Source organism: Ambystoma mexicanum, chromosome 3p (assembly GCF_040938575.1).
Source record: "Ambystoma mexicanum isolate Mex_15411 chromosome 3p, UKY_AmexF1_1, whole genome shotgun sequence".
NCBI classification, from domain to species: domain Eukaryota; kingdom Metazoa; phylum Chordata; class Amphibia; order Caudata; family Ambystomatidae; genus Ambystoma; species Ambystoma mexicanum.
In genome coordinates, this window is record NC_090925.1 from 445,800,669 (window position 1) to 445,828,534 (window position 27,866).

The 27,866-nt window shown below is 45.6% G+C and overlaps 1 protein-coding gene across 1 annotated transcript in view; it reads left to right on the forward strand.

Moving 5' to 3' along the window:
* LOC138579912 (formin-I-like) overlaps positions 1 to 27,866 on the forward strand; it is a 1,210,893-nt gene that overhangs the window by 141,895 nt on the left and 1,041,132 nt on the right. Inside the window, exon 4 of the mRNA XM_069650137.1 lies at positions 12,554 to 12,727. Within this exon, the coding sequence (XP_069506238.1) occupies positions 12,554 to 12,727 (174 nt within the window). The remainder of the gene's footprint in view (positions 1 to 12,553; positions 12,728 to 27,866) is intronic.

Below are 27,866 nucleotides of genomic sequence, written 5' to 3' on the forward strand. Positions count from 1 at the left end.
AAAACCATGGCAAAGACCTAACTGTTTACTATCAAAACTGTGCTATCCTATCCAAGACTCTGAATCAATGACTGTTTGTTTGTTTGTTTGTTTATTTATTTTGTATAGCGCTCCTGACCCAGAGGTATATGGGCGCTTAAGCATCAGGTTACAGGCATAGGTAAGAACATTTGTACATTTGTGCAGCATATGTATAGTTACAAAAGCAGTTATGAAAGCAGTTATAGTAGAATTAGTAACATCGTAGCGGATACATACATACATACAGTGCTAGTTATTTGTTGAGTAACCAGGTGATGATCTTAGTTCTGAAAGGTTGAAATGTAGGGGTAGATTTGATGTCCAGTGGAATAGTGTTCCATAATTGTGAGGCTAGAACTGGGAAGCTGGATCCACCAGCTCTTTTTAGGGAGTATTTGGGCACTGTCAGTTGTAGTGTATTAGAGGATCTGGTGGTTCTAATATTCTGTCTTAAGGTGAATTTATCGGTTAAATAAGGTGGGGCCAGGTGGTTAAGAGCCTATTAAGAGCCCAGGCCTATTGAATTGAATTGCAGGTTGTAGTGAAATGAAACTATTTACCCCCTTTTAAGGTAACTGAAGTGCCATTTTGCTCCCAGTTCAGGGTAGCTGAACTTGTTCAGAAACTGATTGGTTGTGTATTGTAGCATATTAGATTGTGATATTGAGCAGCTCTTACTAGTGGAATGTTTTCCAACTGCCTGTGTAAATAAATGTACATTCTTTTACCAAGATACCTTGAGTAAGTGTTTGTTTGAACCACTGTGATTGCTGTCCCTTTGTGTGACCTCTTGTACTGTTCACTTTACTCTTGAGATAAGTCTGGCTCCTCAGCCATTGCTACCACATTACTGTGTAGTACAGGCTTGTACCAAAGGTGAAATCGTACTTAAACTTGTAGTCTTAGTATGTGTAGTGTTCCCAAAGGGTACTGCATGTGATTCTGCCTAACAAGCACTGTACTCTGTGGTTTGCTAACATAGTGATCAATTCGACTTCAAAGTATTTTTTAGTGAACTACTTTTCCCTTTTCTTTTTTCATTTGCTCGTACATCATAAGGCATTCATTTATATACATCATTTTATAACACTTTTCTCATAGAACTTATATGTATTCATAATTTTGTTGATTGACTTATATTAGTCAGTCGACATTTAGTTTGTCTCCGTTTTTAGTTTTTTCTTATTGGGATAATTATTACCTGTCTTTGCCAAGGTATTCTGTTGCAGGCGCTTCTGGCACACAAGCATGCGGGGATGGTTGCTTTTATTTGCAGTCCCGTTTTGGTGTGTTTTGATAAATTATCACTAGAAGTGGCAACATATTTTTATGTCAATGCATGAATTAGCGATTTCAGTGATTGCATTCCAAACTTTTTGTTGTCATTGAACTAGCCTTATAAAAAATACAACCTATTTCATGTTGGTTAGTTTGTGGTTCAATGGAACTCTTTCCTTTTTTATTTTGGGGTGTATTCAAGTGCTTCTTTAAATGAATCTTCAATTCTGCGTGGTTGCGAGTGAATCGTTCTCTCTGAAAACGTCAGAGATAGGTAAGTGTTAAGCAGAATCATATGCAGTACCCTTTGGGAACACCACACACAATTAAGACTACAAGTGACAGTACAAATTCACCTTTGGTACAAGCCTGTACTACACAGTAAAGTGGTAGTGATGGCTGAGCAGCCAGACTTATCTCAAGAGTAAATTGAGCAATATCAATAGTTACGAAAAGGACAGCAATTACTATGGTTCAAACAAAAACTGACTCAAGGTTTCTGAGTAAAAGAATATACATGTATTTATACATCAGTTGTAAAACAATTCACTAAAGTAAAGCAGTAGAAAAATCACACTCTTAATATACTACACACCACCCGATAGATTCTGGACAAGTTAAGCTCAAAATGAAGTGTGAGCAAAATGGCACTCCAGCAATTTAAAAGGGAGGGAAAGGCAAGGTTAGACAAAAGTTGAGCAGCACCAACAAGTAAGTAAGCAGGGCAATCTAGAAAAGGCAACTACGGTGAGGAAATCAAATAGAGAGGCCTGGGCCACAGTCAATTGACCAAAGTCTTTGCAGAGGATCACACAGTTCAGAGTAGTTTGCGGTTAAGTCTTTGACAAGAGTTCAGAACGAACTTGGTCTGGCGGAACAGTTACCCTAAAGAATAGAGAAGGACAAGCCCTCAGATTGGCGAAAGATTTCAAACACTTTCACTGCGGGCGGACGGAACAAACAACCGGTTTTGAACAGTACCTTAAATGGAGAAGAAGCTGTAGCTGAGGCAGATGTTCCTGGCAGGTCCTGCAGGCTCATAGTTCTTGAAGCGACTGTCGGACTGACACGAAGTAGGAAGATTGGAGGGTCCTGCACTGCCCAGGGAAGAAACCAGCAGCGGAGTGAAGCAATGAATAAAAGGTGCGCTCCTTAAAACCCAAGAAGTGTCCGATCCTCCTGGCTATCCGGTTCACTGTAGCTGTGCACAGCAAATTCGACCAGAGGAGGGAGGCCTGGCTTGCTGTTTGGCAAACTGGTTGGTCCCACCAGCTCAAGGGGAGAAGATTCCTTGCAGAGCTTCCCTGTCATAGAAGTATGGAGATTCGGACCCGCAGCAGGGCTTCACTGGAAGGTTCAGTCATGGCAGAGGTCCTCTTCTGTCAGCTTCTCTTTGGTTCTCTCGATCCAGTGGCGACTCTGCCTTCTCAGTCCTAGAGACCTGCTTTTCATGCGGTTTTCCCCGATTCACCCAGCCTGGCTGTCAATCACACAGTCACCATGGAGACACTGTGCAGGGAGTCTCAAATCCCTCCCTCACATCCTGTCCCCCTCAGACATTCAGGAGCCTAAGGAGGGCTTCTGTGCAGAAGCTTGCCAAAGGACGGCGAGCAAAGGAACCAAACCTGGTTTGGCGCGCAGAGTAAAAACAAGAAAGACTTACTAAAAGAAATGGCAAATAAACCCAGCCAGAACCAAATAAAAGTAAATGGGGTCCAGTGGATTTAAGTTCGAGGCTACTAGCTCAGCATAAAACAGTACCAAGGCTATTTAAATAGACTGCGGTAGGAAAAATAGGGTAAATACCACTGACACCAGCTAAATCTTAAAGAAAGGGGAACTAAATAATGTTCCATGAGAAAGAGACAAAAAGGGATAACTATTAACCCTTTCCAGTGCTCTATGTAAGATGGGTCTGTGAATTTAAAAAGACTAATAGTCAATGGCAACTTTACATGTTCTGGGAGACAGTAGTCAGTCCCAGAAAATGGAGTTTAAAGTGGGAAGTCTGAAAAAGACAACCCTGTGTCACTGCACTAAAGCAGTAAGATGATGCCTAAGGAGTAGGTGAGGCTCCACAGTCTATGAACACAAAAAGGTTAAACACACACAGCAATACACATGTAAGAGTGGGAAAAAAAGGCTCACACTCTTAACAGGTGAAAACAATAAACCCTATAAATCCAGCAAAGATGCTGAGGGACTCAGTAGGTAAGGGAAACGAGCCATTGTGTAGATTTCTACCTAACAGTAAGTATGGGTCAAAACATAATGGCGGATATACGTATCAGCCAAAGGTGGTTCTACTTATATTTATACCATGTTGCTTTCTTAACAGTGTTAGACACTTTTTTTCCCCCTTGTTTAATTATTATTCCTTCCCTTATGAAATAGAACAAGAGTAAAGCTGTGTCAATGTACCTTTTCTTTGGGGGGTATGATGGAAAAATGCAGTAGTGATTCCGAGTGACAGAAAAAAAAGACTGCAGCTGTGCTTGGGGACAATATACCCACATGGAAAACAAATCCCCAAGGCCACGGACATCACCCCCTACCATTCTGGAGCTCTGGCTGAACTTTGTTACAGCTTTCCCCTCCTGGTTAAAAGCTGTAACACAGGCCAGCCAGAGCTCCAGGATGGTTGCAGGTGATGTCCCTAGGCTTGGGAGGTTCTCTCCCATGTGGGTCACTTGTCCCCAAGTCCAGGGGCAGTCCCAGGGAACCCCAGCAGGGTCCCCGTCCTTTCCGGGGAGGAGAAGCTGTAACACAGGGCAGCCAAAGTCCACAAGCCCAGCAGTGGTTCCAGGGAGCCTCGGCAGGGTCACCAGCCTTTCGCAGAGAGAGAAGCTTTAACACAACACAGCCAGGGTTTTGGGGGGTCATGTCCCTAGCCTTGGGCACCTGTCTCCCATGTGGGTTGAACGTCTCCAGGCCCAGTGGTGGTTCCAGGGAGACCCAACAGAGTCCCCCATCTCTGCACAGAGTGAAATTCTGTAATGCAACCCAGCCAGAGCCCCTGGATGGTTAGGGGAATGTCTCTGGCCTTGGGCGGCTGTCTTCCATGTGGGTTGAATGTTCCCTAGCCCAGCAGAGGTTCCAGGGAGGCTTGGCAGGGTCACCGGGCTTTACAGAGGGACAAGCTTTAACAGAACCCAGCCAGAACTCCAGGGTGGTGGAGGGTCATGCCCTGACCTTGGGCGGCTGTCTCCCATGTGGTTTGACCGTCTCAGAGCCCAGCGGTGGTTCCAGAGAGCAGTGGCAGGGTCCCTCTCCTTTCCCGAAAAGAAAAGCTGTGACACAAGCAGCCACAATTCCAGGATGGTCAGAGGTGATGTCCCTGGCCTTGGACACCTGTCTCCAATGTGGGTCGACCATCTGCAAGTCCAGCAACAGTCCCAGGGACCCCCGGCAGTGTCCCCGTCCTTTGCTGGAGGGAGAGGTTGTAACACAGGCCAGCCAGAGATTAAGGACGGTGGCGGTGATGTCCCAGGCCTTGTGCGGCTGTCTCCCATGTGGGTTGGACATCCCCAGGCACAGTGGTAGCCCCAGGGAGCCCCACCAGTGTCCCCATCGTTTCCCAGAGGGAAATTCTGTAATCCAGCCCAGCCAGAGCTACAGGGCGGTTGGGGGTTATGTCCCTGGCCTTTGGCGGTTGTCCCTCTTGTAGGTTGACCATCCACAAGCACAGTTGAGGTTCCAGGGAGCCTCAACAGGTTCAACCCACTTTCCCAGAAGGAGAAGCTGTAATGCAACCGAGCCAGAGCTCCAGGGTGGTGGGGGGTCATGTCCCTGGCCTTGGGCACCTGTCTCCCATGTGGGTAGAACGTCCCCTAACCCAGCATGGGTTCCAGGTAGGCCTGGCATAGGTAAATTCTGTAACGCAACCCAGCCAGAGCTTGAGGATGGTCGGGGGTCATGTGTCTGGCCTTGGGCAGCTATTGAATGTCTCGAAGCCCAGCAGTGGTTCCAGGAAGGCCCGGCAGGGTTCCCATCCCTTCGTGGAGGTAAATTATTTGACACAACCCAGCTACAGCTCCAGGATGGTCTGGGGTCATGTGTCTGGCCTTGGGCGGCTATCTCCCATGTGAGTTGAACATCCCCAAGCCCAGCGGAGGTTCTAGGGAGCCTTGTCAGGGTCACCAGCCTTTTCCAGGGGGAGAAGCTGTAACACAACCCAGCCAGAGCTAAAGGGGATTGGGGGTCATGTCCCTGGCTTTGGGCGGCTGTCTCCCATGTGGGTTGACCGTATCCAAGCCCAGCAGCTGTTCCAGGGAGCCCCAGCAGGGTCCCTGTCCTTTCCCAGAGGGAAAAGCTATAACGCAGGCCAGCCACAATGTCAAGATGTTCGTAGGTGATGTCTCCGGCTTTGGGCACCTGTCTCCCATGTGGGTTGACCATCCCCAAGTCCAGCGGCACTCCCAAGGAGCCCTGGCAGGGTCCCCATCCTTTCTGGGACGGAGAAGCTGTAACGCAGGGCAGCCAGAGCTCAACAATGGTGGGGGGTGATATCCCAGGCCTTGGGATGCTATCGCCCATGTGGGTTGAACGTCCCCAAGCACAGCGGCAGTCGCAGTGATCCCTGGCATGGTCACCATCCTTTCCCAGAGGGTAATTCTGTAATGCAGCCCAGCCAGAGCTCCAGGATGGTCGGGGATTATATTCCTGGCTTTAGGTGGCTGTCCTTAATGTGGGTTGACTGTCCACAAGCCCTGTGGTGGTTTCAGGGAGCCTTTTCACCAGCCTTTCCCGGAGGAAGAAGCTTTAACGCAACAGAGTCAGAGCTCCAGGATGGGTAGAGGCATTTCCCAGGCCTTGGGCAACTGTCTCCCATGTGGGTTGAACATTGCCAAGCCCAGCAGAGGTTCCACTGAGCCTCGGCAGGGTCACTGGCCTTTCCCAGAGGGAGAAGCTGTAATGCAATCCAGCCAGAGCTCCAGAGTGGTGGAGGGTTATGCCGCTGGCATCAGGGGGCTGTCCCCCATGTGGTTTGAATGTCTCCAAGCTCAGCTGCAGTTACAGAGAGCCCTGGCATGGTCCCTGTCCTTTCCCAAAAGGAGAAGCTCTAATGCAGGCCAGCCAGAGCTCCAGGATGATTGGGGATTATGTCCCTGGCCTTTGGTCGTTGTCCCTCATGTAGGTAGACCATCCACAAGCACAGTTGATGTTCCAGGGAGCCTCAACAGGGTCACCCCACTTTCCCAGAGGGAGAAGCTGTAACACGGGCCAGTTAGAGCTCCAGGATGATTGGGGGGTCATGTCCCTGGCCTTGGGCATTTGTCTACCATGTGGGTTGAATGTCCCCTAGCCGAGCAGTGGTTCCTGGAAGGCCCAACAGGTTCCCGATCCCTACCCGGAGATTAATTCTGTAATGCAAACCAGCCAGAGCTCCAGGATGGTCGGGGAGGGCCGGCAGGGTCCCCATCCCTTCCTGAAGGGAATTCTGTAATGAAACCAAGCCAGAGCTCCGGTTAGGGATGTGAAAGTAGGTGAACACATAAGTGAAGTACCGTTTTCGTCGGGACACCTGTGGGATTGTGGGAAGGTAGGACACATGTTGTTGCTATGGCATTTCACTTGTTTTGTGGTGGGAAATGTCTGAAAATTGTGTTTTTCCCCCAGATTTTGGACTTTGTCAGACCCTTGTGGGTAATACATTCTAGGGAAATTTGCGTAAGTCAGACCTCTGTGGATTCCCATGGGTATCTTCTTTTGAGAAATGCATGGGGTTCCCTGTTTTACTTGGTGGCTGTGACACCCCAGGCCCAAATCTGTAGTTTGCCCACAAGACCAAAAACCTGAAAAATGTGCTCTCCCAAAACCCTCTGCCCCCAGGTAGGTGCACCCAAACATGTGAGGTACCAATTTCATGGGGACACCTGTGGGAACTTGGGAGGGTAGTTTGTGTTGGTGGTGTGTTTCTGTGGTTTCCTGGTGGCAAATGTCTGAACATTTTGTTTTTTCCCCTAAATTTTGCAATTTGCCGGGGCTTATGGGTAATGAAATCTATGGCGATTCGTGCAATTCAGACCTCTTTGGATTCCCACAGGTGTCTTTATTTCAGAAATACATGGGGTCCCGTGTTTTACTGGGTAGCTGCGACACCCAAGGGGCAAATCTGTAGGTTATCCACAAGACCAAAATCCTGAAAAATATTATCTCCCAAAACCATTTGGGATACCAGTGGTTTAGACTTTTCCATTTGCGCCCAGGTAGGTGCACCCACACATGTGAGGTACTGTTTTTGTCAGGACACGAGTGAGAACGTGGGAAGGTAGGGCATGTGTGTTTGGCCATGTGTTTCTTTGGTTTCCCGCTGGCAATATGTCTGAAAATCTTGTTTTTTCCCTTACATTTTGGATTTTGCCTGGGATTGTGGGTAATAACTTCTGGGGCCATCCGCACAAGTCAGACCTCTGTGGATTCCCAAGGGTGTCTTCTTTTCAGAAATGCATGGGGCTCCCCGTTTTCCTTTTTGGCTGCGACACCCTAGGCCCAAATCTGTCAGTTGTCCATAAAACCAAAATCCTGAAAAATGTGCTCTCCCAAAATCCTTTGGGATACCATTGGTTTAGACTTTTCCCTTTGCACCCAGGTAGGTGCACCCACACATGTGAGGTCCTGTTTTTGTCAGGACACATGTGGGAACGTGGGAAGGTAGGGTGTGTGTTGTGGCCACGTGTTTCAGTGGTTTCCCTATGGCAAATGTCTGAGAATTGTGTTTTTCCCCCTACATTTTTGACTTTGCTGGGGCTTGTTGGTAAAACATTCTAGGGCGATTCATGCAGGTCAGCCCTCTGTGGATTCCCACTGGTGTCTTCTTTTCAGAAATGCATGGGGTTCACAGTTTTCCGTGGTCGCTGCTTCACCCCAGGCCCAAATATGTAGTTTGTCCACAAGTCCAAAATCCTGAAAAATGTGCTCTCCCAAAACCCTTTGGGATACCAGTGGTTTAGCCTTTATCCTTTGTGCCCAGGTAGGTGCACCCAAACATGTGAGGTCCATTTTCATGGGGACACCTGTGGGAACTTTGGAAGATATGACATGGTTTGTTGGCAGCATGTTTCAGTGGTTTCCTGGTAGCAAATGTCTGAACATTTTGTTTTTTCCCCTAAATTTTGGACTTTGCTAGGGCTTGTGGGTATGCAATTATAGGGCGATTCATGCAAATCAGACCTCTGTGTATTCTCACAGGGGTCTTCTTTTCAGAAATGAATAGGGTTCTCTCTTTTCCTTGGTGGCTGCGACATCCCAAACCCAAATCTGTGGGTTTTCCACAAAGCCAAATCCAGCCTTCCCCAGTGCATTTGATTTACCAGTAGTTTAACCTTCTCCCTTTGTGCCCAGGTAGGTTTCACCCATACATATGAGGGACAGTTTTCATTGGACCACCTCTGGGAATGGGGGAAGGTAGGACATGTGTTTTTGTTTGCATGTTTCAGTGGTTTCCTGGTGACAAATGTCTGAAAAAAGTTGTTTCTTTTCCCTAAATTTTGGACTTTGCTGGGGCTTGTGGGTAATAAATTCTAGGGCGATTTGCGCAAGTCAGATCAATGTGGATTCCCACTGTAGTATTCATTGAGGAAATGTATGGGGTTGCCTGTTATCCTTGGTGGCTGTGACACCCCAGGCTCAAATCTCTAGGTTTTCGACAAGATCAAAATCCTGAAAAATTCACTCTCCGCTAACCCTTTAGGATACCAGTGGTTTAGACTTTTGCCTTTGTACAAAGGTATGTGCACCCACACATGTGAGGTACCATTTTTGTTAAGACACCTGTGGAAACGTGGGAAGGTAGGATATGTGTTGTCGTTGGTGTGTTTTGGTGGTTTCCTGGTGGCAAATGTCTGAAAATTTTGTTTTTTCCCATAAATGTTGCATTTTGCTGGGGCTTGTGGGTAATACATTCATGGGTGATTCGTGCAAGTCAGACCTCTTCGGATTCCAACGGGTGTCTTCCTTTCAGAAATGCATGGGGTTCCCTGTCTTCCTTGGTGGCTGCGACCCCCCCGGGCCCAAATCAGTAGTTTGTCCACAAGACCAAAATCCTGAAAAAATATGCTCTCCCAAAACCCTTTGGGATACCAATGCTTTAGCCTTTATCCTTTATGCCCAGATAGGTGCACCCATACATGTGAGGTACCATTTTCATGGGGACACCTCTGGGAACTTGGGAAGGTATGACGTGTTGTTGGTGGTGTGTTTCTGTGGTTTCCTGGTGGCAAATGTCTGAACATTTTGTTTTTTCCCGAAAATGTTGAACTTTGCCGGGGCTTGTGGGTAACACATTCTAGGGCGATTATCGCAAGTCAGATCATTGTGGATTCCCACGGGTGTCTTCTTTGCAGAAATGCATGGGGTTTGCTGTTATTCTTGGTGGCTGTTACACTCCAGGCTCAAATCTCTAGGTTGTCCACAAGACCAAAATCCTGAAAAATATGCTCTCCCATAACCCTTTGGGATACCATTGGTTTAGCCTTTTCCCGTTGAGCTCAGGTATGTGCACCCACGCATGCGAGGTACCATTTTTGTTGAGACACCTGTTGAAACGTGGGAAGGTTGGACATGTGTTGTCGTTTGTGTATTTTGGTGGTTTCGTGGTGGCAAATTTCTGAAAATTGCGTTTTTTCCCATAAATGTTGGACTTTCCTGGGGCTTGTGGGTACTACATTCTAGGGCGATTCGCGCAAGTCAGACCTCTTCGGATTCCAGCAGGTGTCATCTTTTCAGAAATGCATGGGGTTCCCTGTTTTCCTTGGTGGCTGCAACACCCCAGGCCCAAATCTGTAGGTTGTCCACATGACCAAAATCCTGAAAAATGTGCTCTCCCAAAACCCTTTGGGATACCAGGGGTTTAGCCTTTTCCCTTTCTGCCCAGGTAGGTGCACCCACATATGTGAGGTACCGTTTTCGTTGGGACAAGTGTGGGAATGTGGAAGGTTGTATATGTGTCGTTGGTGGCGTGTTTGGGTGGTTTGCTGGTGGCAAATTTCTGAAAATTGTGTTTGTTGCCTAAATTCTGGACTTTACCAGGGCTTGTAGGTAGTACATTATAGTGTGATTTGCCACAGTCAGACCTCTGTGGATTCTCAGAGGTGTCTTCTTTATAGAAATGAATAGGGTTTTTCGTTTTCCTTGGTGGCTGCAACACCCCAAACCCAAATCTGTGGGTTGTCCACAAAGCCAAATCCAGTCTTACTGCGGGCATTTGATGTACCAGTAGTTTAACCTTCTCTCTTAGTGCCCAGGTAGGTTTCACCCACACATGAGGTACAGTTTTCATTGGGACACTTACGGGAATGGGGAAGCTAGGACATTTGTTGTTTTCTCTTGGTTTTGATAACTTCATACATTTGCTACTGCACTTTGTTACACAACCCTTTAATTTCCCAAATGTAACCTACATTTGGTCGCTGCTTAAGGCACTGTATGCTTTTGTGCTTGCCATTCCTCACCACATTTGTTTTAGTTATTTTCACATGCTATGTATGTCTGTTTATGCCGTCAGCATAAAAATCCTGTGTACCATGGCTCAGTTTTTGGCTTGTGGTATTGCTTGTTTTGTGAGACATTATGAAAAATGTGTGATTCCTAACTAGAAGAGTTTGGGGAATGTAGTGTTGCATTGCTTTTCTCAATATTCACAGAAGCCATTACCTTATAGGTCCACAAATTTCCAGCGCTTACCTTTTTTTCTGTCATATTTACAATGTTTCCACAAACCTTGGGGATTGTAAATAAATAGTTGTTGCCTGACCTGCGCAAATGACCCCTTCCTAAACTTGGAATGTTGTCTACTTTTCAGAAATGTATGCTTTTCTGTCTTCCCATTCAGCTTTCCTACCCTCCTTTCCCATTCCATCCATGCATGTCCTATTGGAAAAAAGGGAGAACTAGCCCACCTCTCACAAAACTGATGGTAACCCTATAAAAATATGTTGGTTTGTTTTCCACTCAGCCTGTTCTTGAAAGCCTGGACAATGGTGAATTCAGAACAACAAACTATTTGTTTGTAGCTCTTACACAATTTGCTCTTTTTTTTTAATTTTCTCTCACCCCAATACAGCAAACTAGGATTCCTAGTTATGATTGCCAACATGTGGGAAGAAAAGGGGCCACATTTGGCAGATATATCACACGTAACATAAAAGTTACAAGAGATTGAATGGAGATATACCGAAATCACCAAAAAAGGCCTTTGCACTGGGAGGGAAGATACTCAGCAGTTAACGAGTTAAAGCCATATTAATGTGGGTATTTTCCTAAAAACATTCTAATACTCTCACAAGGAACTTCAATTGGAAAAACGACCTTTATGAGCAACGACTGTTTTCTGGGACATTACCTTAACTGTCAGGTTTTTGGCTCCCAGACGCTTTGTGGGGCAAGATCCTAGATGACCCGACAGAAATCAGGGACCAAACAAGATTTATGTCTTTGGAGGATAGCAAAATTGTTGATTTTTATGCCATTACGTTTAAAACAGAGGAGGCACATCCATATGTCAATGAGCTCTGTCCGAGCTTTAAAATGTGCTGCTACATTTGTATTTTCTTCATCCAGCTTCATGCTGATTTGAGTATCATACACATACGTGAATTAAAGGAACTCAAAAGATTCCACTAAATTAGAAAGTGGGCACATATGTTGAATGATTAAAAGTGCGGATTATTTACTTCTGTTTATCATTTTTACTCAACAGAAACAAAGCAACATAACACACCCAAATGATGGGAAAAACGCAAACACCAATGGGATCTATAGAGGGACTCGTGTGTAATACACTGATGACATGCTCTTAGTCTTAAAACAGAACTAGTATCTGCCAGATTTGTTGTATGGATATGTTTTAACTTCACTGGAAAATAAACTGTACTGTTTACAATAAATTAGGGAATTGTTTGCTTTCAGTGAACTTGGTTAGAGAAATTCATTATAAGTGAGACAGCGCCCAGGTAAATACTTGCAATGCAAATACTGTCATATATTGCTTTTTAAGCTACTCGTAGAGCTGTCAATTCTTTTAATATGAAATGTGGTTTGTGTGCTTTGCTTTCAGTATCAGAGGCAACACAGATTGCATATCCAATTAAATGAACCATAATATATTCGGAAGTTATCAGAATTATGAAACAAAGATAGATCCGCCTTTTCCTACTGTGCCCAGTGAATTAAATAGTGCTACTGTTGGCAAAGGCCGTTGCAAATGAATGCTTCTGCTAAATATTAACTGCTAAACTTTTTACTTTTTTATTAGATTGATTTCATTTCCAAGATCATTTTCAATATTGAAAAAGGCACCTTGAAGAAACAGTTCCCATTTTCCCAAGTGAAATCTCTCCAAGACCATGACGGTGTCCGCTTCACCATAATGTTCCATGGCCATCAGGACTATGAGCTGGAAGCATCTTCCCAGGAAGATAAAAAACATGTGAGTACTTTTAAATACATCCATGAAACGTTGTTGCAGGACCGGCAAGGAAGGACTGAAACATGAATCATATTTTCTGCTGTTCTTAAAAAAATACATGTGCTCATTTTCTATATAGTGTTAATTGCACGGGGGGTGGGGGGGATTTGGTGACCACATTTGCACTTACATGCTGTAGTGTTTCTTTCATGAAATACTCTGCAGGTACAAGGGAAAGTGTCAAACAAATTCCCCATAACACCTAAGTTTTACACTTCATGTTGCACTAAATGTAAATGCCGCCTGCCATTTCAATTTAACAGGCAGATTTACAATGAGTTCTTGATTTCAGCAGGTGCTAAACACTGGTGGATTCTTTAGAAATCAGGTTTAAGCCAGCCTGAAAAGCTCATGGTGGTGTACATTTTTGGTGGTAACTTTCTATGTTCAAATTGCATGCAGGGAATTACCAGCGTAAGTGTACGTTTGGGTCCACAGCAAACAATTCTGAACTTTTGTAAGTAGCAATGTAATACTGAAGAGTAAAACGAGGCGAAATCAAACTTCATCTTCCCTTTTACTCTCCGTTTTACAAAAGTATGTAAACAGCACCTTAAAACTTTGCAGGTGTTGTTTTCTAATTGGTTCCTATGGAATCGGATTGCTCATTAGTTCATTGCTCATTAGCCGGTGCAAATGCGAGATTGTAGGAATCCATTGGTTTTACGCCTGCATGATAATCTCGAACTGGTGTAAAACGATGAGCTCTTCCAATATGGAGATGCAAGTTTATGTGTTGCTCTTATGCCTTTTTAAGCACACGAAAAATGTGCTGGAGTGCAAAATGAAAGTATTAGGTCATTACACCTTGCTTTCACGCTTTCAGTTTGCACTGCACTCATTGCAACAACAAAAAAAAGTGGTTTTGCAGGAAATGTAGTTGGAAATCTACATCCTCTTCTCTCACACTACAGAACAAATGTTAAATTTTTTGGATCATAAACATAAATAATAAAACATTTACTTTTCACTGTGAGGGTACTTAAACATAAGCAGGAAAGTAATTTAACATGAAAGGGAGAATTGTGGCTCCATTATTTGTGGAATTGTGAACGGAAACAGCTAATCTCTTTTTAGGCATTTCTAAGTTCGCAGTTAAGGGCCCAATTCATGGAAAAAGGTGCATTGACCCTGGAAAGGCTGTGCGCCAAGAATGCCCCTACAAGGCCCTACGTGCAAACTTTCTTTTGTGCACTCTGCGTAGTCATGGATTCCAAAGCGCATTTCAACCAGACCCACAAAAAAAACCGAGCCTTACGAGGAACTCCCACAACATGCCCCCACACAAACCAACAACAGAGCCATATGCCAACCTAAGTGCAAACCTCTGCTTCCACCCCTGACCCAACATCCAGCACCCCTGAAAAAATGTGCAAGCTCCCCCGTAATTCAAGGTGGCACACATGTGATAACATGCAAGCCCCCTCGTAAGTCAATGCTGCACTCCTGAGAGAATGCAAGAGCAACCTCTTAAGTCAAGGTGGCTCTCCTGCGTAAACGTGTGAGCTTCCTCGTAAGTCAAGGCTGCACCCCTGCAAAAACATTAGATCACCCTCGTAAGTCAAGGTGGCACCCCAGTGAAAAAAACACATGCAAACTACCTCGTAAATCAAGGCTGCACCCCTGCGAAAATGCACTAGCACCCTCGTAAGTCAAAGCAGCACCCCTGCAAAAACATGCAAGTTCCCTTGTACTACCCCAGGCACCCCCCTCAAGTCCAGGCACTACTCACCAGCCCCCCTCACCTCCAACACCACCCCAATAAGCCCACTGACAGTACAACCCCCTCCCCACGCTGCCTTCACCTCTGCTACCAGCCCACATCACCTTGTAGACTATGCAGACAGCCCCCTGAAAGTACCCCCCGTCTTCATACCGCCCTCACCTCCGACACTAGCCCAGGCAGGCCCTTCAAGTCCAGACTCCACCCAACAGCTCCCCTCACCTCTGACACCACCCCAGGCAGCCCCCTGACAGTTCAACACCCTCTGCACAGCACCCACCAGCTCCCCCCATATCCAACACTACCCCAGGAAGCCCCCTTAAGTCCAGACACCACCCACCAGCCCCCTCATCTCCGACTCCACCCCAGGCAGCCCCCTGACAGTACACAACCCTCCCCACTCTGCCTTCATCTCCGCCACTACACCTGGCAGCTCACTCAAGTCCAGACTCCACCCACCGGCCCCCCTCACTTCCGATCCCACCCCAGGCATCCCCCTGACAGTACACCCCCTCCTAACACTACCCTCACCTCCAACACTACCCCAGGCAGGGCCCTGTAATCCAGACACCACCCACTAGCCCCACTCACCTCTGTCACTACACCAGGCAGCATGCACACCCACCTCAATACCCCACCTGACCCCATGGGCTGGGCTGCAACGGCCACCTCCTCCACCTTCGCCTGCGTCAACTTGGATGACTCCAGGGTGTCTTTTGCTGTGGATGGCCCCTGTGTGGCATCACGCTGTCCCACCACCACTGATGATTCCCCTGCCATCTTCACCTCCCGGGACTTACCCCCAGCAGCCACTCTTGATGGTCCTGGCGCTACCTCAGCCACATCGCTCCCGAAGATCAGCTGTCAAGGGGGCGTGGCTGGGGCCTGCGCCTATGACCGGTAGAATTGTCCCTGCTTCCATGCTCCACAGCACCACATCAGCCCACTACTACAGCTGCTGCAACTGTGGTAAAGGAGACACAGAACAGCAACATCAGTGTACCGCATCAAAGCCAAAACAACATTTACAGTAACATGATTTGTCCAAGGTACTACCAGCAACATCCACACTCAGAAACATGGGCATTCAATTCACATTACAACAGACACAACAACCCATGCTCAATGACAATCACATTCATTACATATTCACATGTACATGCAGCACAATGTGCGTAGTGCACAGACACCTATCAATAGAAATGATATGCCACAATGGCAAAGGCAACGTGTCCCAAATGCAACCTGATGCATTTGCATGGGAGACATGCCATAGGGGCACAGGGGTGGGCCTGGAGCAAAACTGGTAGGAGTGCCATATACATAAGCATGGAGGCACAGATGGGCCGGACCCCACCGCCGACAGATTGTTGGCAAGACACACAGTGGAATCCTACACACCAGTAGTCACTCATGATTGCACCACTCACAGCATGGCCATGCCAACATTTGCTTGGGAAACTTGCCACACAATCACATCAAACAACATGCCTCTCTCACAACGTGACCTGTGAGCATGCAACACATACATACATCTATTGAAGAGGCACATGTGAGTATGTCATGGCCACAAGTACATACACATGGCATGCACACACATCAACTCTGAGTACACAAGCAGTACCATGACAGATCACATCAAAGTCCCCAAAATTGTAATGCCACAGCTTGACTACACCAAACATTGAAACGCACATATCCCATAGAGTTGTACAGGTTGGATAGCCACACATTGCAGTTGTCGGCACAACATCATGTACATCATGCATGAGCCTGGCATGGGCATCACATCTTCATTTGGCACCCTTGCCGTCCAAGCACGACTAAGCATCAAGTGATACTGCATGTGCACGGTTTCCCCAACTGTACACCAACACACACTGCAAATACCAGAAATATATCAAATCAACAGATTATCTGGGGCCTGCATGCCAAAGTCAATTGCAGAAACACATATGGTGCAATCATTACAGTGTCACTACAAACATGCAGGAACATTCACAACATACATGCATTGTAGAGCAGTGCACCACATGCATACACACCAGCAAACTCCAGACACTGTCTCCAATCACAGACCTGGGTATGCAACTACTGGTAGATCCTCCCCAGGACCAACATGTTGTTCGATGTGAACCCGCACCTGCCTGCATTGTGCACCACCACGGTTGAACCGGTCTTCAGAGCGCGCAGGTCCTTGGTGTGGGTCCTGCGTTGCTTTGCTGGGTCAAAGAGGGCATCATCATTCTCCAAGCCCTTATCCACCAGGATGCCAACTTCCTTGGAGTTGAAGTTGGTAGTCCACTGCCTCGCTGCCATGGGGTTGCTGCTCTGGTTAGAGGAAGATGGTGCAGACATGGCTATCCCTGAGGCAGGTGTGGGTGGGTAAAGTGGTCCTGGAGATGGGCTGTGGAGCAGTGGTGGTGGAATGGAAAGGTGGGAGTCTGACACGGGAGATGAGTTTTTCACAGGGCCAGAGACAGGAACATAGGCAATGGCTGGTCATCAGGCAGTCCCAACACAGTGGCAGATGTCAATGTGGGAGGCCGCACAGGGCAGGAGTAGGCAGGTAAAGTGGCATGGAGGCAGGAGAGTGTGTTTTCTGTGTCTAGCTACAAAAGCAGCCAATTTAGCGCATAAGTGGCGTGACACGCACTGCATGAAGCATGCCTATGGGGATACATAAGGACGTGGATGTGCAACACTGGTTGTGTGTGTGAAAGAATGAAGATGGACGCGTGTCATTTACATGTATTTGGGGTACCACACGATCCGTTCCCTTCATGTACCACGTACCATAGGACCATATTTTAGCTTTTGGGGGCTGCCTCTGCGCATACGGGCATAGTTCTTTTACAATTTGAGGCCTGCAGTGTGCAATGTATGCAATTATTTTGTTTGGGGGTGCCACTGCACATCACATACTGCATTTTTCTTTTTTCAGAAGCTTTCCGGGTATTGTGTATGCATTTCTTTCATGTTTTCGGTGCAACTGCGTATCATGTACCACTTTTTTCTTTTTTCGAACGCTTTCCACATATCGTGTATGCAATGTGTGCATCTCTAGACTTGCTGTACCACACATGTATGTTGCACATCACATAGCCTCTTCCTTTGATCATATTGCCCAGGACAATAACTTGGTGTGCCTTCCATTCAGCCCTTATACCTGTGACATGAGTGGAAAGGCCCCAAGAGGGAAAGGGAGCAGACAGTGTCAGGGACGTGGTGAGGACACATCTGCCCCAGCCCCAGGGAGTCAGGACGTGGTGAGGACACATCTGCCTCAAGGAGTCGCAGATGTCGTGTAGAGACATCTGCCACAGCCCCAGGGCATTGGGGACGTGGTGTGGAGACATATGCCCCAGGATGACATGGCAGGCCCCAGTCCACAAGAGGCCCGGCACCTGGATGCCAACGTGGTCTCAGCCAGACAGGGGAAGCACCAGCACCTCGTGCCACTCGGGCCAAGAAGGGACGAGTTGCACAGCAGGAACAGGCTCAACCCCAAGACATTCATACAAAAAATGAGATCAGCCCACACTTTTACTTCAGGCCTTTACTCATTGGGAACTAAAAATAATGAAATAAGGTAGAGTCCTAGACCAAGAGTTTCATTTTTCCAAAAAGAGGTTTTGAACCATTTCAAAATTGAACACAGGCTGTAGCCACTAGACTACCAACAGTTGATCAAAATATCTTTTTATTTTCTATAACATGTCAATGGTGGTACAAAACAAATGTAAACAACAGAGGTGCATTACTCTGTATATCAACCCTATCTAACTCAACACACAACAAAATTCCCAAGGCATACAGTTGCAATCTCACCATGCAGTTCAGACACTCAACACTCTCTCCTCATACAAATAAAAACAAAGGATGTCAAACCATTGAAAAATGAGGGGTATTATGACTCGTTATAACCCAGCACTTATGTGACTAAATTCATGTGCCACTACTCTTTCTACCGTGCAGACATGAATGTAACATCTATGTAATCCTCATTACAATACAAGGGCATTTATTTTGAAGATCATCTTATTCAATGTACCATGTGTAGTACATTCAACAATTGGGGTTTTATTGCCAAGTATTGTCCTTTTGCGCAAACTGAATTAGAGTTGAATTAACTCTTGAAAATCATATTGTGGTTGTTTCCAACTGTACACATATAGCAGTTTCTAAGGGTTCCTCGAGGTACAATTCCAAATAATGATCTATTCCTACTTTGATACTTGTAATGGTTGTTTTACCTTTAATTTTTTATGTTTTATAGATATATCTTTCTTCCATTCTAATGTATCTCTCAACACGTGTTTCACCCGTTTTTTCTAGGAGGCTCATCAGGAGAGAATCCTTAGGAACTCCAAAATGTGTTTTTGGGTATATTTCAAGGTTACATTTCCATTTACTTTTTCCATATTTAAACAGAGTTTGTCCAGTCCTCCAATTAGTGCTTTAGATTTTCTGTTATTTAGATAGGGATTCGATTGTCCCCTCTCTGATGCCACCGATCCTTCAGAGATAAAGTAGGTGTTATATGAAAACAACTTTGGCTGCATCTATCGATAAACAGGCAATTACAGCAGCCTTTATTCAGTTGTGGGCCATGTGGTCAAGTTTTTTGACAGTATGTCAGTAAGTGTCGGGGCAGCAGTAGAGAGTGGGGATGTTGCTGCCCAGTATTACATTGAGTGGTCTGTGCAGTGTATGCTTTGTCTGTGCGGAGGCCGAATTCAGATACCAGGCTGAGATTGCTGTCCTGGCTGAGACAAATGTATGGGAAGGTAGTCCCTTCTCTATTTCCAGGAATGGGTCGCATTGAATGTAGATAGGTTGGATGCCTCACGGTGCCCGTGGGTAGGAGATACTATATGGTTCCTGCAACGCTAAGTGTCAGGAAGACAGGTTCCCTCGCTTATACAGTCAGGAATCCGGGCATGATGAAGAAAATACACAGCAATTGTTGATGGTAGAACATTCTTGGCATGAGTGATGCGGCTAACAAGTGCAGCACTCATTTGAGCCTGGTAGTGCATGTGTGCCTGCTGCCCACCAGCACTGCCTTGGAGTGCCAGCTATTCCCCCATTGCCTGTTCTCCTATGACTCATCTCTGTGACTGCCCATTCTTCCATCTTGGGACATCCACCTCTCTGTTCCAACTCCAGAGATTTATCATCAGGACCCAGCTGTACCAACTCCTTCTGTGCAAAGCGGTTTGCTAAACAGAGAGAAAGGAGGTCGATCACTTTCCTTAGCTGGCTCCCTTCTTTGGAACAGTCTCCCCAAATGTGAAGTTGTAAACTTGGTAGGTAAGATGTGTATTAAATAAGGGCTTACATACCTATGTTCGAATAAGTTAGAATTTTAAATTGCTTTTGTGTAATTTTTTTACACTATGCTGAAACCACATGTATACTCGTTCTCAATACACATGAATTACTAGAATGACAGAATAAAGGCACACATTAGAAATGTATTCTAGGACATCATCTTCAGACATACTATCACATCATAAGGATATGTGAAAAAAAGCCAGTTCTTGAAGATTTTACATCCATGGTTTGTTCCATTCCCTGTGAAATATCTATTTTAGTTTGTGGCCTGCCTTTCAAATGTAGCATGTTCATTCTTTGAAATAAAAGCAGTCACTTAAATATTACATTTGTTATGTTTAAATCTACACTAGGCCTTGTTCTTCCTACTATTTTGTTCTGTGCTAATAATGTATAATATCCTGTACTTGATATTTTGGGCTCAGGAATTCAAACATGACTCAAAGAAAATATGCAATACCATTCTTCTTTGGACATAAAAATGAGCAATTGTGCAGTCTGACACGTTTCCTCTTAACTGTGGCAGCATGCATGAGGCAGAACACTCCCGGTAAATGCCGAAGTCAGTGGTTATCATATCACATGCTCTGCCAAGAAAGCCTTTTATTTATTCGAAGACTAATTTTTATTAGCTAGAAAATCATCTACACTTCCCATCTTTAATATGACTTTTGGAGTTCACAGATTAACATTTCTAAAGCATTTGTCATGTGTGATTTTCTGAGACCAAAATATCAAGGCCTGAAATTCTAAATTACAATTGTTTCAGTATAGAAAACTGCATATGTTTCAAGTGACTGTCTTTGTTTGGAGCAAAAATGCATGTTTTTGAAAATGTGTAAGTATTATTATTGTGTAATTTCACCAATTAAATTTATAGAGATTTAATTTGATCATAGAGGGACTGAAATGAAAGAACAGAATTGAAATTGTATTTAAGATTCAGTTATCTCTTGTGAGGCATGCTAAATAGCCGAAAGGTCTCCAGTCTGGTTGGCATCTGCTTAGAAGATTATAGCAATTAATAGCCAGGACAGATGGATTTTGACTACTCTGAACAGCTCCTTCATAATATTAAACATTTAATTTTATTTAGGAGATAATCCTATGAGTGCACTTCAGGCATTCACTAATGGACATAATGCTTTCCAGTTCAAAGAAAATCTGTAACACATGTCATCATCCATCAAAGTCAAAGGCTTGTAAAATGTGCAGTAGCCCTTTAAGGTCAAAGAAAAAGGTGAATGAAATCCAGATGCCTGGCAAACTGACTCCTGCTCTGAATATTCAATGGTGAAAAGATAGTGGGTTGATTGGGTATGATGCAGTGTGAGTTTTAAAGTATAATGTGGGGGTACTAATTTCAGCCCTCTGAATGTTTTTTGATTAGTGATTTCTTCTCTATTCTTAATTGGAACCTGATTGTTTCTGGTCCCTTTTGTTGTCACTGTTTTCCCGTGTATTTTCTTCTTGAGTTTTTCCTTGTGCACTTTTCACTTTCTATTGTATTGTGTTGCTAAATATGAATTGCCTTTTTTGAAGGATCTTTTTTAACTACTGTTAATCAATGTAATACAATTTATATATTTGGATAAATTCCTGCCTCTAATGGATATTGTGCAGTACTAACCTGTTTGGCTGTTCCACTACTTTAACGTAGGGATACACACGTGTTTCCCTTTGTAGTGTGGAAATTTGATTCTGCTAAAGGTTGATGCTCCACCTGGTTACGACACTGTCCACCAAACTTTCTGTATAATATGTGAAGGTTTTCCTTAAATTAGGGGGCTAGTTTGGTGGAGCAGTATAAATACCCTATCCCCCCACCTCTCCTTGTGTCAGTTTGCAAGGATAGTGATAACATGAAGATGGGATATTTGGGCAAGGTATTGTCACTTCCCTCCAGTGGATATCCAACATTAAGGGCCGGATTCACACAGCGTTTTCTTCTGGGATTCTACCATTATAAAACACTCTGTGAATCAGGCGCTGAATGGACAATCAGTAATTGAAATCAAAGTGTTTCTGCATGATGAATTGCTCAAAAATGCAAAAGAAGTATAACATTGCCAACAACTATCAGAATTGTATCATTCTAATGTGAAAGCAAAAGAAGATATTGAGGCTGAGTACCTTCAAAATGAAATACACCAAACGCAGGTTATAAAGATGCACAGATCTTTATTCAAAGTAACTGAACAGTTTTCAAACAAACAGAGTATCGGATAGCTATCAGGCCCTCAGTTCACCACAGTGAATACCAGCCCATTCGGTGTGGGAAGTGAGTGGGGCTGTACATCAGAATAGTCGTGCCTTTTATTCAGTATGTTATCTGATGTTCAGCCCACTTGCAGGTTAACCATTTCCATGGGCTAGAGGTTCATGCCGAGTTCGTTCCTAATTTATGCATCTATACATGTATGGATTATCCTTAATACATTCATCAACAAGTCACAATAGCAACAGTGTGTCAATATAGTCAAACAAGTGTTACATTAGATGCTCGAACAGTATTGTGCACGATGTATGTTCATGTATTAGTCTTGTTGGTACATATAATCCTTTATACACAGGTCAACGAAGGACAAGGTCTCAGTACATGACCCTAACATTTGGCCTGCAGGCAGTTTAGACATTAACTTGTACACAGAGGTCAAGACGGCCATGTTACATTCAAAACAATACTGTCCACCATCTTAGAACACAGGGTGACTTTAGTAAGAGAGAATCTAAAATGGCGGATTAACCTAAAATGACGGCATACACAGATCTAAGGTCAGGACCTTGCAAGGCGGATTTCCTCGCAGAGCGAATTTGCCTAGGCCAATATATATACACACGATCTAGAGGGTATAATATGATTTCCCGTTCAACACTAAGTCTTTACATGTTCACCAGTCTTGCAGAATCGGGAAAGATTTGTTTTGTCATGCTGCCACATGGTCATAAAGAATTATACACAAAAAAAAAATACTTCTTTTAAAAATGTGCAATTTATTCCCTCCCATATACATATAGAAGGTTAGCATTTGTAGTATGTAATGTATACTGAATATATAGTGAATGCTTGATGAACTAGCAATAGCGAGATTCATACAGACAGGTAATACATTATAATTTTGTTGATCATCGGCTAGATTTTCCTAATGTTTTGTACTGACATCCATGGTAAAGCAGGAGACCAGTTTGGTTGAAGTTACTTCATTCTTTAATACGTTTCAATTTTTGACTGCCTGTCTGTTCCTTGGCCAGAACTGCAGAGTGATTTGTATAAACATGAAAATCATTTGCCAAAGAAGACTACAACACCATTATTGCCAGATACAATGATTGAAATGCAGACAATTTTTCAAATTGATGGGATGAAGCCAAGAATATAATTATTTGGTTTATAAATTAGATAACACACTTTAGTGCATTAGTTACAAGGACAGATCACATGATTGCGTAGCCTGCAGAAGATGGAAATGTTTGCCAGTTTAACACTCCAAGCCATCTAAAAGAACATTACTCATGTGTGCATTAAATTGATTAACAAAGAGGTAGCTATCTTTTTCTGTGAAAATATACAAAACAAGACCTGTAGTAATGTGTTCTAGCACATTGTTTACTTGTCTAAATGGACCAATGTGTTAACAAATAGTTATGGATAAAATGAGATGCTCTTTATGAAATGTGCAGCACATGTTTAATTGAATCTAAAAGCAAAGATTGTAATTTTGCTTTTGCTAAATTCTTTCCATATGCTGTTGTGGAATGCTTTCCAAATTTCATGGAGATGGAGTAAACGTGTGAGCTTCCTCGTAAGTCAAGGCTGCACCCCTGCAAAAACATTTGATCACCCTCGTAAGTCAAGGTGGCACCCCAGTGAAAAAAAAACATGCAAACTACCTCGTAAGTCAAGGCTGCACCCCTGCAAAAATGCACTAGCACCCTCGTAAGTCAAAGCAGCACCCCTGCGAAAACATGCAAGTTCCCTTGTACTACCCCAGGCACCCCCCTCAAGTCCAGGCACTACTCACCAGCCCCCCTCACCTCCAACACCACCCCAATAAGCCCACTGACAGTACAACCCCCTCCCCACACTGCCTTCACCTCTGCTACCAACCCAAATCACCTTGTACACTATGCAGACAGCCCCCTGAAAGTACCCCCCCGTCTTCATACCGCCCTCACCACCGACACTAGCCCAGGCAGGCCCTTCAAGTCCAGACTCCACCCAACAGCTCCCCTCACCTCTGACACCACCCCAGGCAGCCCCCTGACAGTTCAACACCCTCTGCACACCACCCACCAGCTCCCCCCATATCCAACACTACCCCAGGAAGCCCCCTTAAGTCCAGACACCACCCACCTGCCCCCTCATCTCCAACACCCTCTGCACACCACCCACCAGCTCCCCCCATATCCAACACTACCCCAGGAAGCCCCCTTAGGTCCAGACACCACCCACCTGCCCCCTCATCTCCGACTCCACCCCAGGCAGCCCCCTGACAGTACACAACCCTCCCCACTCTGCCTTCATCTCCGCCACTACACCTGGCAGCTCAATCAAGTTCAGACTCCACCCATCGGCCCCCCTCACTTACGATCCCACCCGAGGCATCCCCCTGACAGTACACTCCCTCCTAACACCTCCCTCACCGCCAACACTACCCCAGGCAGCGCCCTGTAATCCAGACACCACCTACTAGCCCCACTCACCTCTGTCACTACACCAGGCAGCATGCACACCCACCTCAATACCCCACCTGACCCCATGGGCTGGGCTGCAACGGCCACCTCCTGCACCTTCGCCTCCGTCAACTTGGATGACTCCAGGGTGTCTTTTGCTGTGGATGTCCCCTGTGTGGCATCACACTGTCCCACCACCACTGATGATTCTCCTGCCATCTTCACCTCCCGGGACTTACCCCCAGCAGCCACTCTTGATGGTCCTGGCGCTACCTCAGCCACATCGCTCCCGAAGATGAGCTGTCAAGGGGGTGTGGCTGGGGCCTGCGCCTATGACCGGTAGAATTGTCCCTGCTTCCATGCTCCACAGCACCACATCAGCCCACTCCTACATCTGCTGCAACTGTGGTAAAGGAGACACAGAACAGCAACATCAGTGTACCGCATCAAAGCCAAAACAACATTTACAGTAACATGATTTGTCCAAGGTACTACCAGCAACATCCACACTCAGAAACATGGGCATTCAATTCACATTACAACAGACACAACAACCCATGCTCAATGACAATCAAATTCATGACATATTCACATGTACATGCAGCACAATGTGCGCAGTGCACAGACACCTATCAATAGAAATGATATGCCACAATGGCAAAGGCAACGTGTCCCAAATGCAACCTGATGCATTTGCATGGGAGACATGCCACAGGGGCACAGGGGTGGGCCTGGAGCAAAACTGGTAGGAGTGCCATATACATAAGCATGGAGGCACAGATGGGCCGGACCCCACCGTCGATAGATTGTTGGCAAGACACACATTGGAATCCTACACACCAGTAGTCACTCATGATTGCACCACTCACAGTATGGCCATGCCAACATTTGCTTGGGAAACTTGCCACACAATCACATCAAACAACATGCCTCTCTCACAACGTGACCTGTGAGCATGCAACACATACATGCATCTATTGAAGAGGCACATGTGAGTATGTCATGGCCACAAGTACATACACATGGCATGCACACACATCAACTCTGAGTACACAAGCAGTGCCATGACAGATCACATCAAAGTCCCCAAAATTGTAATACCACAACTTGACTACACCAAACATTGAAACGCACATATCCCATAGAGTTGTACAGGTTGGATAGCCACACATTGCAGTTGTCGGCACAACATCATGTCCATCATGCATGAGCCTGGCATGGACATCACATCCTCATTTGGCACCCTTGCCGTCCAAGCACGACTCAGCATCAAGTGATACTGCATGTGCACGGTTTCCCCAACTGTACACCAACACACACTGCAAATACCAGAAATATATCAAATCAAACAGATTATCTGGGGCCTGCATGCCAATGTCAATTGTAGAAACACATATGGTGCAATCATTACAGTGTCACTACAAACATGCAGGAACATTCACAACATACATGCATTGTAGAGCAGTGCACCACATGCATACTCACCAGCAAACTCCAGACACTGTCTCCAATCACAGACCTGGGTATGCAACTACTGGTAGATCCTCCCCAGGACCCACATGTTGTTCGATGCGAACCCGCACCTGCCTGCATTGTGCACCACCACGGTTGAACCGGTCTTCAGAGCGCGCAGGTCCTTGGTGTGGGTCCTGCGTTGCTTTGCTGGGTCAAAGAGGGCATCATCATTCTCCAAGCTCTTATCCACCAGCATGCCAACTTCCTTGGAGTTGAAGTTGGTAGTCCACTGCCTCGCTGCCATGGGGTTGCTGCTCTGGTTAGAGGAAGATGGTGCAGACATGGCTATCCCTGAGGCAGGTGTGGGTGGGTAAAGTGGTCCTGGAGATGGGCTGTGGAGCAGTGGTGGTGGAATGGAAAGGTGGGAGTCTGACACGGGAGCTGAGTTGTTCACAGGGCCAGAGACAGGAACATAGGCAATGGCTGGTCATCAGGCAGTCCCAACACAGTGGCAGATGTCAATGTGGGAGGCCGCACAGGGCAGGAGTAGGCAGGTAAAGTGGCATGGAGGCAGGAGAGTGTGTTCTCTGTGTCTAGCTACAAAAGCAGCCAATTTAGCGCATAAGTGGCGTGACACGCACTGCATGCAGCATGCCTACGGGGATACATAAGGACGTGGATGTGCAACACTGGTTGTGTGTGTGAAAGAAAGAAGATGGACGCGTGTCATTTACATGTCTTTGGGGTGCCACACGATCGGTTCCCTTCAGGTACCACGTACCATAGGACCATATTTTAGCTTTTGGGGGCTGCCTCTGCGCATACGGGCATAGTTCTTTTACAATTTGAGGCCTGCAGTGTGCAATGTATGCAATTATTTTGTTTGGGGGTGCCACTGCACATCACATACTGCATTATTCTTTATTCAGAAGCTTTCCGGGTATTGCGTATGCATTCCTTTCATGTTTTCGTTGCCACTGCGTATCACGTACCACTTTTTTCTTTTTTCGAACGCTTTCCACATATCGTGTATGCAATGTGTGCATCTCTAGACTTGCTGTACCACACATGTATGTTGCACATCACATAGCCTCTTCCTTTGATCATATTGCCCAGGACAATAACTTGGTGTGCCTTCCATTCAGCCCTTATACCTGGGACATGAGTGGAAAGGCCCCAAGAGGGAAAGGGAGCAGACAGGGTCAGGGACGTGCTGAGGACACATCTGCCCCAGCCACAGGGAGTCAGGACGTGTTGAGGACACATCTGCCTCTGAGTCGTGGATGTCGTGTAGAGACATCTGCCACAGCCCCAGGGCGTTGGGGACGTGGTGTGGAGACATCTGCCCCAGCCGCCAGGATGACATGGCAGGCCCCAGTCCACAAGTGGCGCAGCACCTGGATGCCAACGTGGTCTCAGCCAAACAGGGGAAGCACCAACACCTCGTGCCACTCGGGCCAAGAAGGGACGAGTTGCACAGCAGGAACAGGCTCAACCCCAAGACATTCATACAAAAAATTAGATCAGTCCACATTTTTACTTCAGGCCTTTACTCATTGGGAACTGAAAATAATGAAAATAAGGTAGAGTCCTAGACCAAGGGTTTCATTTTTCCAAAAAGAGGTTTTGAACCATTTCAAAATTGAACACAGGCTGTAGCCACTAGAATACCAACAGTTGATCAAAATATCTGTTTATTTTCTATAACATGTCAATGGTGGTACAAAACCAATGTAAACAACAGAGCTGCATTACTCTGTATATCAACCCTATCTAACTCAACACACAACAAAATTCCCAAGGCATACAGTTGCAATCTCACCATGCAGTTCAGACACTCAACACTCTCTCCTCATACAAATAAAAACAAAGGATGTCAGACCATTGAAAAATGAGGGGTATTATGAC